Raw genomic sequence first — 20675 nt, 5'->3', positions numbered from 1 at the left:
TGTGCAAGCATTGTGCAACACGTTTTGTTTATGCTAACAGCAACATGACCAACGTCAACCCTGAAATCCCTCATACTCCGTCAGCGCTCCGCTCCGCCCCGCTGTGCTCCAGACCGCCTGCGCATAGCAAAGCCTACGGCCTCTAATGTGGCTCCCGTCCGCTCCACTCTGAGTTCCTTGGAGATGGTAGAGAGCATGCGCGAGATGATTAAATTCAAAGCAGCAAAACGTGGAAATGATCCAGGGTTTCCGCGGATCATTAAAAATAATTACAATTCATAAATTTTATTAGATTTTTGTCATTAATTTGATTCATTTTTACTTTTTCATTCATTTTTATAAATTTTTTTATTTTTCAGTGTAACAATCAACATATACCGAACTGAAAACCGTGACCTCGAAACCATGAACCGAACCGTGGATTATGTGAACCGTTCCACCCCTTATATATATATATATATATATATATATATATATATATATATATATATATATATATATATATATATATATATTTATATTACAGACCAACACATCAATTATTACATGTGGAATCGTATACTTAACAAAAGAATAAAAGAATGTGAAACAACTAAAAAAACATGTCTTATATTCTAGGTTCTTCAAAGTAGCCACATTTTGCTTTGATTACTGCTTCGCACACTCTTGGCATTCTCTTGATGAGCTTCAAGAGGTAGTCCCCTGAAATGGTTGTCACTTCACAGGTGTCCCCTGTCAGTTTTAATAAGAGTGATTTCTTGCCTTATAAATAGGGTTGGGACCATCAGTTGTGTTGTGCAGAAGTCAGATGGAGACACAGCTGATAGTTCTACTGAATAGACTGTAAGAATTTGTATTATGGCAAGAAAAAAGCGGCTAAGTAAAGTAAAAAAAACGAGTGGCCATCATTACTGATGATGGGGTGGGGGTGCTTTACTGGTGAGACTTTGGGAGATTTATTCAGAATTGAACCAGCATGGCTACCACAGCATCTTGCAGCGGCATGCTATTCGATCTGGTTTGTGTTTAGTTCGCCCATCATTTATTTTTCCAACAGGACAATGACCCCAAACACACCTCCAGGCTGTGTAAGGGCTATTTGCCCAAGAAGCAGAGTGATAGGGAGCTGCACCAGATGACCTGGCCTCCACAATCACCGGACCTGAACCCAGTCGAGTTTATATGGGGTGAGCTGGACAGCAGAGCAAAGACAAAAGGGCCAACAAGTGCTAAGCATCTTTGGGAACTCCTTCAAGACTGTTGGAGAACCATTTCAGGGGACTACCTCTTGAAGCTCATCAAGAGAATGCCAAGAGTGTGCAAAGCAAGACATATTTTCAGGTGTTTCACACATTTTTTGTGAAGTATATAATTCCACATGTGTTAATTGATAGTTCTGATGCCTTCAGTACATACACATATAAAGAGTTTTCCTTACCCCTCTATGTAATGCTGTCCTCCCCCATTTGTCTTTGGCTTCTACATTGGCTCCCTTGTTAAGAAGAGAATACACGCAGTCTGTGTGTCCACTCAGGACAGACAGCATCAGTGGGGTCCTAAAACATAACAGAGAAAAAAATGTAAGCAATAGTTTTTTATTGTAAATGTGTAAAAAACACCCAGAAATCTCTCTGCTTACTGGCCGTTCCCATCTTGAATGTCGACAGCACTTTGAAGATCAGCATTTCCAATCAGCAAACGTAAACATTCTGAATGACCATTAGTTGCTGCAGAAAAAGAAAGACCACATGTATTACTATATGCAATGATGCAGATGGACCAGTCTTCAATCCTCAGACTACATACCTGCAGCATGTATAGGGGTTCGCTTCTGGACAAAATCTTTGACCAAGATGGAGGCTCCCTGGTTGATAAGGACGTCCACACATTCTACATGGCCTTTAAAGGCAGCCAGGTCTAAGGGCGTCCGTCCTTGGCTGTTTCTAACATCCAAATCCAGCAGAGACTGCACCAGAACCTCCATCGCTTGGTGGTGACCATGGTATGCCTGTAAAAATATTAACATATGGTCATGTCAAAGTTGATAATATTAGCAAAACAGGAGTCATTAACAGATAGAAAAAAGAACTGCTTCTGCTTGTTTTTGTCAATCTCACAGATTTGTCTAATTTTCATTTGAGCTTCGTAAAATATTACGGAGCATAAAAAAAACCTGGTCTGCAAAAGTTGTGTAACAGCTGACATAAATTGAGATTATATTGGTTCAAACAACCACAGCAAGAAAAGTAATGAATTCTAGACTAATTTCATTTTCTTTTGTATATAACACAAAACCCAGAAGAACAAGGGGCTCTGAGGGACGCTCTGCCTACTGACATTTAGCCACTGTCCACCAGTAGAGGTTATAAGACACCTTTGTTGTATTTAATGGGATTTTTTTCAACATGGACATTTCAAACATCGCAAATTCAGACCTCTTTGGCTTCCCAAAGTTTTATTTCTCTCCATAATAAAACAGCCCTTCGAGCTCTTTCTGCCCATCATTACTCATTCTTTTATTGCTGCGGTGCAGAGTGCCCCTGCAATATTCATTTAGCTTCTGACTATGCTAATTACAATACCTGGTGGTCTTTTCAGTGGCATTAATTACACTCAAGCTGATGCATAATAAAGCAAATCTTAAGTTCTGGCTACTTGATCTCCATTGATTTAGCTGGGAAAATTAACAAGTAAATCAAGTTCTATTTATTTTGCTTTAGGCCTGGGCAAAAAAAAAAAAACTTGATTCAATTAATTAATTCGAAATTTTTGTAGCAGATGATAAACCCCCCCCCCCCAAAAAAAAAAAAAAATTTTTTTTTTTTTTTTGTTTAACGCCACAATTTAGGTTCCCCAGAGCTTCTGTAGCTGAGGTATTACTCCCACGGTGCAGTACGGCAAGTGACATCATGGCTACCGGTGAGAGTGGGAAGTTAGTTCTGAGAAAAGGAATAAAATCATCTGTTGTTTGGAACTGATTTGGGTTTGCTGCAACAGATGTGGAGCAAGACACCCCACGCTGCAACGTTTGCCTAAAAGCAGTCGCAATTAAAGGCAGCAGCACCCTTTTCAGCATCTCAAACACAGGCATCCAACAGAATATGAAAAATGCCGCTCTCTCTGGGACAAACAACCCAAAAACAAACCGACAGACCTGAATTAGAAGCCTAGGCTGAAAGGTGATAAAAACAAACATACCATACTTCCACTGGAAATGTTTGTGGAAGCTAGGGTAATTAGAAAGATGGTTGGCTTTAGCTATAATGATGGGAATTTTCTGATGGTAAAAAGCGGATGTTCTCATCATGGAATGTTTTTATTATAAATATGCTGGATTACTTTTTATCCGTGGACCCTTACGGACAAATGAAATATCAAAAAATCTAAGATTGGATTTATAATACAGCCTCAGGATCGCTTCAAAGGTAGGAAGTTGAAGCTTTATTTTAAAAATTCCAATTTAACATGCTACTATATCTTTAACTGTGCTTTGGGACTCATGGTGTCCATAAAATGAACTATGCAGTTGAAATATGAAGAATCTAAGCTTTCTAAGACTGTATAACATGTCTATATTGGTAAAAGTTTAACCGCTGTTATGATCATGCGTACTGCTGTTTTTAATGTGAATATGCCAAATGGAGCCTTGGCGACTCAGTGAATGTCTAAAAAAAAAAATAAAGAAAAATCATCTTTGCACCATTACCCTGTTAATTTCAAATACTAAGGGGAATCACAGAGAAAACCAACTAGAATGTATAAAACAACAGAAAATAACTAGAAATTAGTGTAGAGTAGGACTGATGTTTGAACGCAGGTTATTTTGCTGCTGCTTACACAAATTTCTGGTTCATAACAGAGTTTGTATAAAAAACAAACAAAAAAACCTAGTGGTATGAAGGTAGCATATGAGACTTCCTAAAAACTCTACTCACAGCAAGGTGCAGGGGGCTGACAGGAGGTCTGACATCAGAATCATTCAGGATGTCTGTCCCTGAGGTTTCCATTAGCTGCACACAATCCAAGTTACAACTTACTTGCTTATCATTGACTGATCATTTTAAAGATCAACATATTAAACATGTAACATACGCCCATTCTCTATGAATGCAAAGTTCAAACACTGACAGAGGAAACAAGTGTAATACTACTCACCACATCTAAAGGTGTTTCACTAGCAATCTGCAGAAAATAATTAAGGAAATAAATCAAATAATATAAACTACATGAAAAAGACCATTATTCTAAATAGCAGGTTTCCCTCACCAGCTCCAGACAAAGACGGTGTCCGTACGCAGAGGCGTAGTGCACAGCGTTGAAGCCCTGATTGTCCCGAATCCCTGGATTTGCATCATTTCTTAATAAATACTCCAGGCACCTGAAAACACAACCGAACAGTTCAGAGAACCACATTGAGGCTAATACCTTTCAAAAAACATACTTTGAATTACAGTCGTACATGTGAACACTAGCTGCTAAAAACACAGATATTTTGAAGGGTTACTGACTTTCCATCTGTGTCGGAGGCAGCGGCGTAGTGGAGTGGGGTGCAGCCCCCCTCATCTAAATCGTTGACGCCAGCTCCAGAGCCCACCAGAGCAAACAGACACTGATAGTTACAATTAGCAGCAGCGTAATGGAGAGGGGTCCTGAAATGCAATGGGGCACACAGGTTGGATACTGGTTCCAATGAGACGTTTGGTCCAAATCAGTCATTAAACACCACAGACCTGCCAAAGTTATCCTTTCTATTAAAGTCTGCCCCAGTGTTCAGAAGAAGATTGAGACATTCCAAGTTCCTATGGGGGGAACAGAAATTACAAAAACAATCACTTTGATATTTATTAATCTTTATTTACAGGTAACCTCGATGGTACAGACCCTCCAGCAGCTGCAGCGTGTAAACAGGTCCTTCCAAAGTCATCTGGAGTATCAATATCAAAGCCTGGGTAGCGTAACAGATAACAAGAAATGCTCAATGATCTTCATCCATAAAAATGTAACATTATAGTTTATCTTTATGTCACCAATAATGCAGAAATAAGAGACATTTACCTGAAGACAGAAGCTTTCGGCAACAGTCTGAGAAGCCGCTGAGAGCAGCCAAATGCAACGGAAACATTCCGTGAATCCCTCGTCTAGAGGAGAAAAAAGTCATATAGATTTCTTTAACCTAATGAAATCAATTACTTGAAGTAACGTGGCAGTTCTGATTTTCTTTTTTTACAAGTTGCAGAAACGTGCAAAACACTTGGAGAAAAGCAGCAGATGGGCTTGCTTACTTCGCTGTGTCAGCTTTGTTAGTGATGAGGGTGTTGATGAGGAGCTCGTGTCCGTATCGAGCTGCGATGTGCAGTGGCGTATTTCCGTTTTTATCTTCACAGTCAATCTCAGCACCTTTAGAAATAAAAACAACAAAGAAAAACAGAAGCCAGCAGTTAGTGCACAAAAAAAGGGCAACAAGAGAGAGCGATGAAGACAACGAAGCAGATTCAGACCGTTTTCAATGATCTCTTGAGATCTACAAAACCTTCCATGGATAGCCGTCATGTGGAGCGGAGTCTTCCCATCTTTACTCTAGAACACAACAAAAAAATACAGAAATCAGAGAGGTAAATAATGATTTATAACTACTGAGTAGAATGCAACTTAAAGGCTGCAGACCAACAGGATTTTTTCCCTATAGATTACTGATAAATTATCTGATCCATCAACCAGTTAAATGCATCAGGTCTGATTTGCAAATATCCCCCAAAAAATAATAATCCGTCCATTACATATATTGCATAATTTCTTTGACTTTTTATATAGTTTGTCACTTAAAAGTGTAACTCATCTTATGTCTAAAACATAACTCCGTCCCAAGACAAGTTTGGAAAATGCCATCAAAGTGCCCGGTGCAAACATAGGAGCAGGGCTAAGTGTGAGGATGAGCCGCTAGTCGAGCCTAGCCTTATTGAAGCAGGGAGAGTGAGCAAAGGGACGCTGGTAGTTACATCTCGGATGAAACTTTTGAGGAGGAGGATCCCCCCCCCATCCATGATGGAGGTTGAGGAAGGTTTTATGGAGCCCAGTAGGCCCAGCTATCAGTTTGAATCACTTGCTTCAAAGCACTGACTTAGCGATGCAGAAGCCAAAGCTGCTAAGGCAGTGAAAGACAGGATGACTTGTTACAGAGCTGTAGTTCTGACTGAGCTGTGTTATAAGGCTGTGATGACGAAAGCCTTCATCAGCATGCACCGTTTCAACCAATGAGAAAATTCTACCACCTGGTGGCAGCACTAAGATGGCTTCAAGCCAAATATTGCAGGGACTAAAATGTTTAACATGAAACTAGAGCTGTGACAGTAGGATGATGTACAGTAATCTACTCCATTGCATTTTAGAGTCTACAGAAACATCTCGGAGTGTCTCAATATTTCCCCCATTGGTGCAGGTTAAATGGCATGCAGTCCACTAAGGCAGCTGCAGGGGACAGCATAGCAGCAGCTCCCCTGTGGGAAATAAGCACCCCATCATTAGCCTGGCCAGGCAGACCTATACGACATATACAGTCTGGTAAGGAGCTGGTAGAGCTTGATTTAAATAAAAAACTCCAAGCGAGGCACCCTGATTTGTCTATGAAACACTTATTGCCGTTAAAGAAACTCTCCATTAACAATTTCTGCTGCTTTAGCCTAAAAAAAAAAGCAAGCCATCATATTGTTATAATAGCAGAAAAGCGCTCCATTATGGGTAACTCTGGCGCTGAAAGTGACGCATCTTATAATTCCGCTTCCTGCGCTGTGACTGGTCCGGCCAGACTGAATCACGCTCCATTCAGTCCAGATAGCGAGGCAACCACATCATATGACAGCAGACCCAAGTAGTAACCATAGCCAATATGAGGTAGCAATAATCGTATACAAATTACACTTTCACTGATATAGAAACAAAGATTAAATGGAATGTTAGGCAAGAATGTGGCTTTGTTAACCTTAAAGATCTCATTGGATTATCAATGTATGGCTTAATTATGAAAGTACTTTGTTCCCTTTGCATAGTTTTCTGTTCTAGCGCTACAGGCAGGTAGCAGGTGATCAACCCTCTTAGCTGGAGATTTAGGCTTCCCCTGGGCATATCGTTTAGAATCTGCCACAGCACTGAATGGAAGTTATACAACTGACCAAGCTGTGGTCCATTTATTAAATGCCCACTTTCCCTTTTTGTGCTAGAAACCACAACAACAGTGGAGAAATAATCCATTCACTTTCAAATCTGTTGATGCAATACTGTACTGTCAAAGGTTAGTGTTTGCAGTGAATGTATTCACCTAAAGCGGGCAAGTGCAAAGTCATTCCTGTTCTGCAGCTTTTAGAGGTTTCTCTAAAAACAGCTGATTCTGATGATTACAGTTCAGCAAAATTCAGTCAATCAGCTATCAGTGGAAATCAACTGTGCTGAAGCAGGGAAACCTCTATAAGCTGCAGGATAGCGGCCCTCGAGGACAAACTTTGGACATGCCTGACCTAAAGCATCACAACTTATTTTAAATCAATACGTTATAATAATAAGACAGCTAAACGTTTAACCCAAGACCTGGCGTGAACCAGCCATATGAAAATGTGTTGCCATTTCAGTCGTTCAATTCTCTCGTTTCAACATAAAGCACAGATTACAGTCTGAAAGTGGTTCCTCCTACCTTTATATTAACTTCTGCTCCGTTGCACACCAGGAGCTCCAGGCAGTGCGCACCTGGGCGAGAGGCGGCAGTGAAATGTAGGGGTGAAAAACCCTTCTCATTCAATTGGTTAACATTAGCTCCACAGTCGATGAGCTCATTCACAACAACATCCTGCCCATTGTAGCAAGCCACGTGGAGTGGTGCGTTTCCATAAGCATTAGGTTCATTGATCTACACAGGAAGACAAGCAGAAAGCAGGCATGTTTACATGAAGGCCCATTTATATAAAACAAACAACATGGCTACTGAAGGAAAAAGTGAAGAGCTTTTAAGCAGGAAACTAATGCGTGTCCGTGGTGTAATGATGAGAGGTATGTGGGTGGAACTTACATCCACCCCTAAATCCAGAAGGTATTTTACAACACTGATCATTCCACTAGAGGCTGCAGCATGTAGGGGGGTGTAGGATTTCTTATCTTTGCAAGCAACCTCAGCTCCATGAGAAGCCAGCAACTTCACCACCTCTATGTGCCCTGAGGAGAAAGAAAAGAGCTCATTATACCCATGCACTACCAAGATGATTTCTCAAAAAGCTTTAAATACTTAACATTCAAGAAATGCATTTTGAAGCAAACAAAAAGAAAACAATTTCAGTTCTTTACCCATATAGGCTGCCCAGTGGATTGCACGACGATCCTTCTTGTCAAAAGCATTAATGTTTGCACCTCTGGAGAGAAGGAGCCTCACCATCTTATGGAAATAAGATGAAAAAAAAGAAAAAAAATAACCATCACAAAAAACTAAACCTCTATAGCAAGAACTGGCCCTTTAACAGTGCACTTTTAAATTATGCATGCAAAGATAAGGGTTTAGCTACTTATCAACATCACGTGCAACAAATATCAGATTTAGCTGAATCACAAAAATAATCCGGGGTGGGAAAACACCACATTGGTAGAAACAACACTGGTTATAAAACTAAAACAGATTATGTCAACATGTGGCTCGAGTTCCAACTGCAAAAAAAAAGTTTGCTTCTTGAAAAAAAAAGTTTATTACACAATAACACTGAAAAAAAAGCTCACAAGCAATTACAGATTGCTCTCTAGCTATGCAACGTGCGTTCAACTATCTTCTAGCCATTTACAAGAAGTTGTGATCACAGATAAGGAACTAATAATGGCCCCTATTTATGTAACAAATTGGTATTAAGCAGATTACACTGAAACCAATGATTAGCACAGGATATAGCAAGAAAACTGTGGCTGCTCTAACACAGCTACCAGCAATAGATTTTGTTGGGTACTTTTTTTTATTGAATTTTCAAAACATTATGTAGTCAGAAGGTACATTCACATTCAGATGCATTCTTTTCTTTTGGAACCCAAGACATCTCAGCCGAATAAATGAGCAGATCTTTCAGAACATGTTGATAATTTTATCACAAATGGGCACAAATGCAACTCTTGTTCCATGTTCCAGCACTACAAAGAGTATTGTGTGTACATCATTGTAAGGCTTCCTGTGGGCTAAAGAAGGAGACCAGGAAGTTATAGTAACAGAAAAGTGCACATAAATATGAGCCTGGCTGGACGTTGTAGAGGGAGAGAAGAACAATGTTATAAGCAGTAAGCTTTTGCATGACTGTAGCAGCAACTTTCAGCTTTGTTGGGCCTTTCCTTGATTTCATTACCTCTAAGTGACCGCTGAAGGCTGCATGGTGGAGAGCAGTGCGGCCTGCTCGGTCCGATACATTCACATTACTGAGGAGAGGGACAAGGGCTTCAGCACAGCGAACGGCTTTGTTGGCTGCAGCGATGTGAAGCGGCGTCTGCCAGTTCTTGTCTCTGGCATTCACGTCTGCAGAGTGTTTCAGCAAAACCTGGACCGCCTCCTGCAAGAAGAAAAAACAAACAAAAAAACGTTGTTACTGTTTATATTCAGCTCAAATTTAACAAGAGAGAGCAAAGGGAGGAAGAATGCACGACACAGGGTCATAGGAGTTTTTGCCTACCTCACAGCAGGAGGCCACAGCTCTGTGCAGAGGAGTCAACCACTTGTTATCTTTGGCATTTACTCTTGCACCTGCAAGGAGGATCAGAGACGATGTCAGAAGGAAAAAAATGATTGAATGAAACTTAACTGACTGGGCAAAAAACTAAAGAGAAGGTGGAATATTAATAACAGCAGTGTGCACATAAATACAGTGAAACTGAAACAAATCTAAATGTAGAATATAACATTTCCGACACACTCAAATGCCTTGTGTGACATGCAAGTTCCATATCCCCATTCTGCTCTTTCACCCAGTCTGCTACATTAGCAAATAAACCGAAAATGGTGGACAGGTGCTTCTATCCACAGCCACCAATGCAAGAAATGCTGCAAAGTCTAAATGTGCAACATCAACTCAATAATGTGTCTCACAAAAGATAAATCTATTTTTTAAGGAAGTTATTGCATTTTTCCAGACATTTAGAGACAAGTGCATGAACCGACTCTAAACAGAAAAGGCCCTTCCAAGTCTTCCAGAGAACAGGATGAAGGGGAGGCAAGAGCGGGCAAATTCATAGAAATCTGGTTAGATGATGGATGCTCAGCAATATGTCCCAATATGAAAAGATCCATCTCCCAGTTTCACTGGAATCTAAATGGGAGGAGATTGACCTTCCAAAGACAACCGGTTAAACACCTTTCATATGTGGGTATCTCAGAGAAGTGGTCTTCACTCATGTTTACATCATTTTGTCAATATTTCACTTTACAATCCTTCAGGAAGTATTATAAATTAGTCCTTAAAATGATTTTGATAAGTTTCAGAGTTGTTAGTTTAAAGGGCCATCATGGATTATTTTCATTGTCTTTTTTTTTTTATGGTAGATTATTTCTGCAGAGTGATGTTAACGTGCCACATCCCCATTATGGTCTTTACCTCTGTAAATTGAAAGGCAAGTACCCTTTTAAATAAACGACATTTTATTCAAAGGTTCAAGTGTCTTTATTTTCACTAAAATAAAATAACTAGTTAATGAATCCAAACATTCTTACATGCTGGGTTTTATTTTCCTTTTATACCAACATGGAAATAAATACAACGTACTTTAAAACTGCATAAAACAAACATTACCAATAAAACAAGAAAGACTGAATATTAGACCCATTAAAATAACTCAAAGTAGACAAACTGAACGTTGAACTGTTTTGGAGAATTGAATAACATAGAGATAGATCATGGTGACCATGTATGAAGGCTATCTGTCCTTGCCCAGGGTTTGAATCATGACTTGCTGCCTCTCTCTTTCTGCATCAAATTTGTAAATACTGTAAATAAAGGCCACCAGTACCACAAAAAAACAAAAACATTTTCTCTCAATTTTGAATATCTTCAATGCAAACACGACAAATGGCCACAAACCTATCCGGCAGTTTTTCGTTTTAAGTCCTCACACACAACAGGAAGAGAAAGATGACAAACAAGTGCTTCATCATCATGATTCTGGTCGTCATTTTGGACTGGACCAAAGCAGATAAAGAACCTAGCTTTAAAGCTAAACTGATACCTGAAAGCCCGTATGAAAACATACCTGAAAGAATCAGTAGCTCAATAATTTCTGCATCTCCAAGATAGGCAGCGGCATGTAGAGGCGTTCGCTTCTCATTATCCTGGGAACAGAGGAACACAGATGTTCTTCATTTAAAGCAAAACAGTTTTAGTTGTTTTTTTCCCCTCCAGATTAACCCTGGCTCCGATATGATAGTGAAAAGCCAATATAGGGAGTCAAAAAAAAAGTCCAATAAATTCATTGTTTTTATCATCACATTCCAGTCGAACACAAAACAAGTGCAAACCAGCCAGACTTTAAATCAAACACCCCACCCCACCCCACCCCACCAGGACAGCAATGGTGAGCTATGCAATAACTAAGCTAAGCCAGTTACACAGTCAGAACTGTAAAGTCAGACCATGTGCTGCTTTGTTTACAACAACTGACAGAAAGTGCTGCACAAGGCCTTTCAAGGACAGCTATACGCTGGAGATATCCAATTCAGTTCTGCTGAGACACATTTAAACTAAAGGCACAATATGAGGAAACAGATGCTGATATAGATGGCTGCTGGGATTACCTGCACATTCACATCCTCTTTTTTGAATATGAGGGAGCGTACTTCATCTGGGTCCACGTTAAAGATTGCTTTCAGCAAAGGAGGCTGTGAAAGGACAGAGTTAAAGTGCATTAAAAACATTTACTTAAAATGCATTTCTGCCAGAAAAGTGTCATATAACATTGTAAACATCAAGCAAACCACAACATGCACTAAGAGCCTTGTAGGTTGTATTTGTTATGCAAACAGCTTCAATGGAATTAAAGATAAAGAAATGGTGCTGAAACCTTAAAACTAAAGAACACCTCCTGGTCTTCATTATCAAGCACCACGATGCAAACGCGGCTCATCTCCTCGCGGATCTAATCCTCTCATTTGAATTGAGCTTTGAATTACAACAAAGTAATGATGCCTTCATCTTCAGTCTGTTTTCAGAAATCCCATCTGTGTTTAGAGAGCAGAGGATTCCTAAAACTGTCAAAACAAAGGCATTCCATCCCACAGAGGTGAATTTAATTCTTCCAATAAAAGCAGCTCCTTATGAAAGTTCCATAGGTGTCCATTTTTACTCTGCTGCAAATAAGGTTGACCAAAAGAAAAATAAAGAAAAAGCATGCAGCTGATCTGACAAACATCTAGAAGGAGCCAAAATCTATAACTAAACAAGAAAAAAAGAAGAGGAAAGAACACATTTTGTTCTTTAAAGTCAGGTTTTTATGCATTGACTGCAACATGGATTGGGGTCTTAAACAGTAGTGAAATAAGCCCAACCCTCTGCAGGATGTCACACAGGGAAAGAGGCATTTGGACAGTCTGTCCTGAACAGGAAAGTAAAACAGGCTAACTATGTGGAACACATTTAAACTTTTACAGAAGGAAAATACTTTCCTTTTCATAACCAGTATGACATAAATGAAAGCTCTCCATGGGCCAGGGGGATTTTAAGAATCAAATTCCAACCATTTCAAAGCTTTTTGCCTGATACCCTAACAAGTAAACTTCTATCATTCCTGTTAGACAAGTGGCAGGAAAACAGCTGCTCCAAAGGATATCTGATGAATGGCTGGCTTTTTAAAAACCAGTATCATTGTTCTTCAGAAAACCTTTTATACTATTTAGGCATGGGGCCTTTTAAAGCTCTGCACCACTTATATCTTTCCTATAGGTTAAAATGATTTAAATAAAACCACAGAGAAAGTGTCAGACTGATCAGGTTTCTACAGCTGTAATTGGCATAGAGCAGGCATGTCCAAAGTCAGTCCTTCAGGGCCACCGTCCTACAGGTTTTAAATATTTCTCCCTAACCCTAACCCTAACCTCAGCACAGTTGAATCGGGTAATTTCAATTCACCAAAGGCCTCATAATCTCCTATCAATAGAAATCAGGTGTACTGAAGCAAGGGGACATCTAAAACCTGCAGGGAAGCAGCCATCAAGGACTGACTTTGAGCATGAGTGGCATAGAGAAAAGCAGCTCTGCCCCAAAATATTTTCTGCTCACTGTCGGTCAGCTTTCTCCAAAGTACGAAAAAAGACAGAAGTAAGGCTGATTTATACTCAGAAACCAGATCGCCTGTGTGCGTCGCAGTGACTGCAAACGCACCCCCGCCCCTACTGCAGACACTGCTGCACCTCTCCAAAATTGTAGGTGACCACAGACAGTGCTGCAGACACGAGGCCTCTCATTGGTCAAACCTTTTTTTTGTTTGTATGAGCGCCATTGTGGAAAACGACTCGTAAAGTTGGACCAGCTAGAAGAGCGAGGTGCGCGAGAAAACTGGGACCCTCTTTGCGTTGCGTTGTGGCGTGGAATAATAGCGCAGACCACGCTTCAATATTGGGCATAAATCAAAAGTATCTTCGACAAGCTCACTGCGACATACTGCTGCGGGAGTTATAACCTGCCCTTCAGCTCTGAACAGCCATGCCGTGGAAACTAAAGAAGTGCCACCCAGCTGTTAAGGATACCCAATTTTATAGTTTGCAGACTAAGAGCAAAAAACAAAACACAGATTCTGCCAGAAACCCCCAACTACATTTTCTATCAATTATTAATTAATAAATTATCCTACAGTTGATGGATCTCATCATTTGACTAACGATTAATTGATAAGAAGCCGTTTCCTTAAAAACTTGTTTTCTTTTATATCAATACAATGCTGAGCAGGGTTCTCATCGGGACTTTTTATGTGCGTAGCATATAAATATATACTACGTTTTTTGTCCTTTATATTCAAAATTTTTATCTATAAATGTTGCTAAAAGTATCTCTTTTAAGATTAACTGAGAAAATATATAGATCAATCAATTATTAGAACAATGGATAGGTGCCGCCCTATTAAATACTGACAGACTTGACAAAGAAATGTTAAGTCTGTCAAAGAAATTAAGATGAAACAAAGCAAGGACATATTGGGTTATTTAATGCAAAAGATGGATAAAATATGTGAAACACAAATGATTTCCAATGTATAGAGATGTAAAACTATCACTAAAAGACAGCGCACATCGCTCTGACATGATGTCAGAGCCGCTTCGTTTCAATGAGGTGGGTGCAAACTGTGAAATGACTCTCAGTTTTTAGTGTATCAGAGATAGCAACATATATGTAACAAAGACTGAGTTATAAAAATGTACAAGCAGTTTGCATTAATATTGCTTTTAATATTTTAAATAAAAGCTTAAAGCCTGGGTTTTTACTTTAATCTTTAACTCTTTACAGAAATAGAGAAGCGTTGTGTAACTGTGTTGTTTTTTTTCAGTTAAAAGTTTTAAAGAATGGCTCGAACACTAATTCAGCTTTTAGACCATGAGGGGCATCACCTTAGAGTCATTTGAAAAAGTTTGGGCACCCCTATTTAAGCTTCATTATTTTTATTTCTTAATATTTGGGTGTTTGCAATACATATTTCAGTTTGATATATGTAATAACTGATGGACACAGCAATATTTCAGTATTGAACTGATGTTCATTGGAATAACAGAAAATCTGCAATATGCATTAAAACAAAACTTGACAGGTGTTAAAATTTGGGTACCCTTATTATTTTATTGATTTGAATACCCTTAACTACTCTTTACTGACTTACTGAAACAAAAAATTAGTTTTTTTATTCATGAAGATTTGAACTTCATAGCCAGGTGTATCCGATCATGAGAAAATTTATTTAAGGCGGCCAGTTGCAAGTTATTCTCCTGTTTGAATCTCCTCTGATATTCATCCTAGGCACCTCAAACAACTCTGAAATGATCTGAAAACAAAGATTGTTCAACATAGCCGTTCAGGGGAAGGATACAAAAAGTTGTCCCACAGATTTAAACTGTCAGTTTTGACTGTGAGGAACATAGTAAGGAAATGGAAGACCACAGGGAAAGTTCTTCTTAAGCCCAGAAGTAGCAGGCCAAGAAAAATATCAGAGGCAGGGAAGAAGAATAAGCTGCAGCATCATCTTGCTGCAGATAGTGTCACTGTGCATCGCTCAACAATTCAGCGCACAATTCAGCTGTGTGGGATAGTGATGCGACAGAAGCCTTTTCTGCAAGCACGCCACAAACAGAATCACTTGAGGTATGCAAAAGCACATTTGGACAAACCAGCTTTATTTTGGAATAAGGTCCTGTGGACAGATGGAACAAAGATTGAATTGTTTGGTCATAAAAAAGGCGTTACACATGGCGCAAAAAAACACAGCTTTCCAAGAAAAACACTTGCTACCCACAGCAAAATTAGGTTGAGGTTCCATCATGCTTTGGGGCTGTGTTGCCAATGCTGGCGCTGGGAATCTTTTTAAAGTTGAGGGTTGCATGGATTCCACTCAATATCAGCAGATTCTTGAGAATAATGTTCAAGAATCAGTTACGAAGTTGAAGTTACGCCGGGGGATGGATATTTCAGCAAGATAATGATCCAAAACCCCGCTCCAAATCTACTCAGGAATTCATGCAGAGGAACACTTACAATGTTCTAGAATGGCCATCCCAATCCCCAGACCTGAATATCATTAAACATCTGTGGGATGATTTGAAAAAGGCTGTCCATGCTCGGCGACCATCAAAATGAACTGGAATTGTTTTGCAAATAATGGTCAAAAATCTCTTCATCCAGGATCCAGAAACTCATTAAAAGCTACAGGAAGCAACTAGAGGCTGTTGCTTTTGCAAAAGGAGGATCTACTAAATATTAATGTCTCTTTTTTGCTGAGGTGCCCATATTTTTGCACCTGTCAAATTTTGTTTTAATGCGTACTGTATATTTTCTGTTAGTCCAATAATCCTCAATTCAATACTGAAATATAACTGTGTCCATCGGTTATTAGATATATCAATCTGAAATAGCTGTTGCAAAGACCCAAATATTTAAAAATAAAAATGGTACCCAAACTATTTCATATGACTGTAATAGATAAATTATAACACTTAAGAGATAATTAAAAAAAAGCTGATTAAAACTGTATGGTAACCATCTCCTGCTGTGCATAAAACTGCATCTGATATATTCCTTGTCCCTCAAATTAGGAACAAAGCTGCACATAGAATTACATTAATTCAATGAGACGTACCCCCGTTTAACCCACCAGGCCGCCCAGCCATTCTATTATCTAAAGTGCAGCCATGCATTTTGGAGGAGGTCATGTAGAAAACATGTCTTCTAGCATGTATGGCAGAGCTTAAGCAACTAACTATGAGTTACAAGTAAAAAGAGAACTAGCAAACCCTAAACTATGCTCATCTTTCTATTCTACTTCCACATTTGCAGTGACTAATAAGCAAAAATGCAGGTTTAATAAATATTGGTTTACGACATATACAAACATACTGCCGCTTGGTCAAGTATTGACCCCATGAACTGTCCCACATTTTGTAACGTTACAACCACAAACTTTACTCTGTTTTATAATCATTGTATGCACCAGAACACAAATAAGTGTGCAATAGTGAAGAAAAGTTAGGATGTTAGAAGGAAAAATCTTTTAATGCCAATATGGCTGCATATATTATAGGGTGTGTGTCAACCTGCTTCACATATCTGGATAAATGAAGATTTATGGAGTCAACAGTAAACAGTTGTCCTCTTAACAGAGCTTCCTCCCTGAGCTGTTTAACTCATCGGGCCCTCCAAGGGCCTATTGGCATTCTGCTTCCATTTATAGTTGATGGCGAGAATAGTAAGATGTCTAAAATCTGGGATACAGTTTTCTAATCTGATCAGGTTTTAAACTTCCTCAAAACTTATGCATGACTTTAAATTACAAGCAGATCGCCTGGGTTTTACTAATTGAATAAATTTGACATTTGACTTTATTTTGGGGTACCAAAGAAGAAGAGACCCAAGTAAACAGAACCCCAATCTTTCAGATTTTCCTTTATTAACTTTTTAAAAAACATGTACAACTTTAGTTTCACCACATAATTATATTCTACTTTTTTTGTTACAGCTCAATGTCCTAATCTGAATGTTGTGAGTAAAATGTCTCAGTTTCCCTCCTATACCAATGTACCCTTAAGGAAGGTAACCGTAAACTAACACCAAATTGCCCACCAATCTCCATATTGGTATATCGATCGGTGCACATGACTTGGATGTAAAGTTCTTAGCACTGAGAGAAAAGCTTTTTTGTTTAGTTTACGGCATTACAAAAGTGGAGAAAATTTTAAAAAGGTATGAACACTTCTGCAAGGCACTTTAGGAGTTATAGGAACTACTTTAGTTTAAAAGGAAGCAAGTAAATAAAATCTTTTCCTTTTGTCAGAGACAGACATGATCGAATCGCTGCATAACAAAAGATGAGTCATTTCCCTTCTTTCCAAGGACTTTGTTTCATTTTACAAAAATGCAGCTAAACAGCATTAGATGTATGGACGGCATAACTTTTATGCAGCCTTTTCAAAAACACAAGCGCTGATAATGAGGATTGTCGATGTCTGTTGGGCAGAGGAAAGGGGGGTAAAGCTGCCAAACTGTTTATTTGTAAATCCTCCACACAGAGAAGGAAAGATCTGCATTTAGCTATTTATGGTTCTCTAGTCCCGGACAAGTGTTGAGGGAAATGTTCCACGCTCCTTTCTACTGTGTGTGTGCATCTCCTCTCCTCACGTACAAGCCAGGCCACTTAATACCATCACCATGGAGACAGCTCGCTGGCAACTCCAGTGGCCAACAGGAGCCCCAGCCACATGATCATTCAGGCACACAGACAATAAAGGACACATACACGTTTATGTGACAAGAATAGCATGCGTGTGCAAGAAACAAACCCTTCAACTGCAGCAGAGAGACCCTTTCTCTCTTTCAGAAGTAGGTTTTAACTGTTAAACATAGCAAAAAAATAAAAAGGGATCCATATCTGGTTCCACCAAAATACCAGACAGGTCATAGAAATTATACTCATTAAGCTCTGGGATACACCTGCATCACTGACATTCGTGTAAAAGTTCTTAAAAGGCTCCAGAAAAATGTGACACATAAAACGTAACTTCCATAGGATAATAAAAAATATTAAATGACTCAATGAAACGTAACTTCAGACAAAAATATAAGTTGTAAAACCTTGCAGTCGAAAATGAAATGAATGTTTCCAAAGTGTAAATAAAGCCTCGGACGTTTAGTTCCAATATCAACAGATCGCTTCAGCTCTAATGGCAGTCAACCCACACTTCTTTACATGGATTTAACCACTGATATCCACCGCATATTTACTTTGAATGACCACTTCAGTCAATTTTCTAAGTGCTGCTTTATCTTAGTGCCCTACATAATTACTTCCTATGCGAGAAGCCATCATTTCACGTCGGCTCTGACTAATTGCTGGGGATAAATACCACATCATTGGCTGGTTTTAACTTCGTAACAGCTAATCTCTTACTGATGCTAACAACAGGTTTTCCAATAAATATATCATACTCTAAAACTATAACCCGCTAATTTTTCCTCATTTCGCTGCAGTTTGGTTAATTAATTCAGGAAATACATTAAAATGCTTCCGTTTCAGAGACTAGCCTCGGATTTACATTCCGTTGGCGAATGCCGAAATTGGACGAAGCTAAGCTAACATTAGCCATTTTTGACGCAAAATACTGACTTACCTGGTCTCTTATTTTGAGAACCACCATATTTCTGTAATTTTAACTGTTCTCGTGTAGATTCATAAAGAAAGGTTAGTCACTTCCCCGTCGATCTTTCTGACAGAGGCCTAACTAGACTGTAGCTTAGCTCCAGCGTTAGCTTCCTATGCTGATGGCATGAAAGCAGAGATGCAGCGGAAACTCCATAACATTGCCGCCACCGTATTTCACCCCCTCAAAAAGACACGCCGCGATTGGCCAACTGAGCTCAACGTGTTAACAAAACGCTTTTTCATTGGTTGTTGCTCAGACTACTTTTGACAGACGCATAGTTGCATTTCTAAGAACGCTCATACAGATGTTCTGTAAAAAAACACTAGAAACTATTTTTAAACTATTCCAATTTGACTGTTTTAAGCAACCATTCTTTACTTAGTATAAATGCTGTCTTCGTACCAGTAAAGCACATTTCGCATTACTCACGTAAGAGTGACTCACCCTTATATTTCATGAGGGCAAAAAACCAAGTAGCCAATTTCCAAAAGAGTCGTTAGTAAATATTAATATAAGTGCTATGGAATAGTTTTTTTGTTCTTTTTTTTTTTTTTTTTTTTTTTTTTTTTCAGTTAATTGATATGGTCTACAACTTATTATAAACATTTTAAACATAAAATGTATACAGTATATTGTACANCAATTTCCAAAAGAGTCGTTAGTAAATATTAATAAAATTTTTATAGTTTTGTTTTTTTTTTTTTTTTTTTTTTTTTTTTTTTTTTTTTTTACAGTTAATTGATAAGATCTACAACTTATTATAAACATTTTAAACATAAAATGTATACAGTATATTGTACAGAACAATGTTTCACATTTGAGCTACTCTTGCCCTCTAGTTGTTTACTCTAGAATTACGCTCAAGACTGAAGAAAAATGTGCATGTCTTAAACCAAATGGTTACTGTAATGCTTTTCTTAGTTAGTCCATTAATAAAGTATATTCATTTGTACTAACCTAATACACATGGGAAGAACATCTAGTCAATCTGTTGCAAATATTGTTTAAGAACTGCACAAGGCTGCATGATAGTTCTAAATGCCACGGTGTCTAATCAGAGATTAATGCAGTATATAAATAATTTTTGAAAGGTGTAGCTACAGAAGCTTGTTATTAAAAGCCTGTGATTTCCTGTGCACCGTAAAAACAGGATAGGCAGAATGAAAGGATGTAAAAAAAAAATAAAAAAAAAATGATTGTAATCATTTATATTTTCCAATTAAATTCTTTGCATTCAAATTAAATTCGTCCTTACCGTTTAATCCATCCTCTATGGAGCTGTGGGCTGCCACCGTGCAACTCTCAGGGAGCCTTCTAGAGCTAAGGGTTGTTGCTCATGGGGCTAAAGTGGCATGGTGTGGGATTCAAACCACGGACAAAACTGCTTGACTTAAACCAATATTTTACTACTCCATTGGTAGTCTACATTAGGTATTGTGATTTCTGTGACCAAAGGTTTCTGTTACTGTGACAGCCCACCAACAGTCTCAAATGCAATCTATAACATTTAAACTGTTGTAGTGACTTCATGAAGGCAACCTAAATCAACATGTGGCATATATATTAACCATAAGGACTAAGTGTTACACTTTTTATGCAATTTTGATCTTTCATAGTCCAAGTTTACTTCTAGCACCTTACAAAAGTTTAGTTTAGTTTAGTTTATTTAAGATCCCCATTAGCTGTAGCAAGCTACAGCTATTCTTCCTGGGGTCCAAAAACAAAATATGAAATCAAAAATTACAAATGAAATAAAATTATGTGGGCATTAAAACAACATCTCCCATAATCT

General features: G+C 38.6%; 1 protein-coding gene across 1 annotated transcript in view; it reads right to left on the bottom strand.

The window, feature by feature from the left end:
• ankrd28 (ankyrin repeat domain 28) overlaps positions 1–19056 on the bottom strand; it is a 26316-nt gene extending 7260 nt beyond the window's left edge. Inside the window, exons 1-20 of the mRNA XM_015370122.1 lie at positions 18851–19056; positions 11789–11872; positions 11248–11326; positions 9678–9748; positions 9357–9557; positions 8326–8413; positions 8054–8196; positions 7682–7894; positions 5499–5577; positions 5283–5397; positions 5056–5138; positions 4882–4945; positions 4731–4799; positions 4509–4649; positions 4267–4378; positions 4156–4182; positions 3936–4010; positions 1807–2008; positions 1640–1727; positions 1439–1556 (exon numbers count right to left, since the gene is read on the bottom strand). Of these exons, the coding sequence (XP_015225608.1) occupies positions 1439–1556; positions 1640–1727; positions 1807–2008; positions 3936–4010; positions 4156–4182; positions 4267–4378; positions 4509–4649; positions 4731–4799; positions 4882–4945; positions 5056–5138; positions 5283–5397; positions 5499–5577; positions 7682–7894; positions 8054–8196; positions 8326–8413; positions 9357–9557; positions 9678–9748; positions 11248–11326; positions 11789–11872; positions 18851–18877 (2079 nt within the window). The 5' untranslated portion in view covers positions 18878–19056. The remainder of the gene's footprint in view (positions 1–1438; positions 1557–1639; positions 1728–1806; positions 2009–3935; positions 4011–4155; positions 4183–4266; positions 4379–4508; positions 4650–4730; positions 4800–4881; positions 4946–5055; positions 5139–5282; positions 5398–5498; positions 5578–7681; positions 7895–8053; positions 8197–8325; positions 8414–9356; positions 9558–9677; positions 9749–11247; positions 11327–11788; positions 11873–18850) is intronic.
• Positions 19057–20675: the final 1619 nt, after the last annotated feature.

The sequence above is a fragment of the Cyprinodon variegatus genome, unplaced genomic scaffold (assembly GCF_000732505.1).
Source record: "Cyprinodon variegatus isolate N-32 unplaced genomic scaffold, C_variegatus-1.0 Scaffold2, whole genome shotgun sequence".
NCBI lineage: Eukaryota > Metazoa > Chordata > Actinopteri > Cyprinodontiformes > Cyprinodontidae > Cyprinodon > Cyprinodon variegatus.
This window is presented reverse-complemented; position numbering and strand designations above follow the sequence as displayed.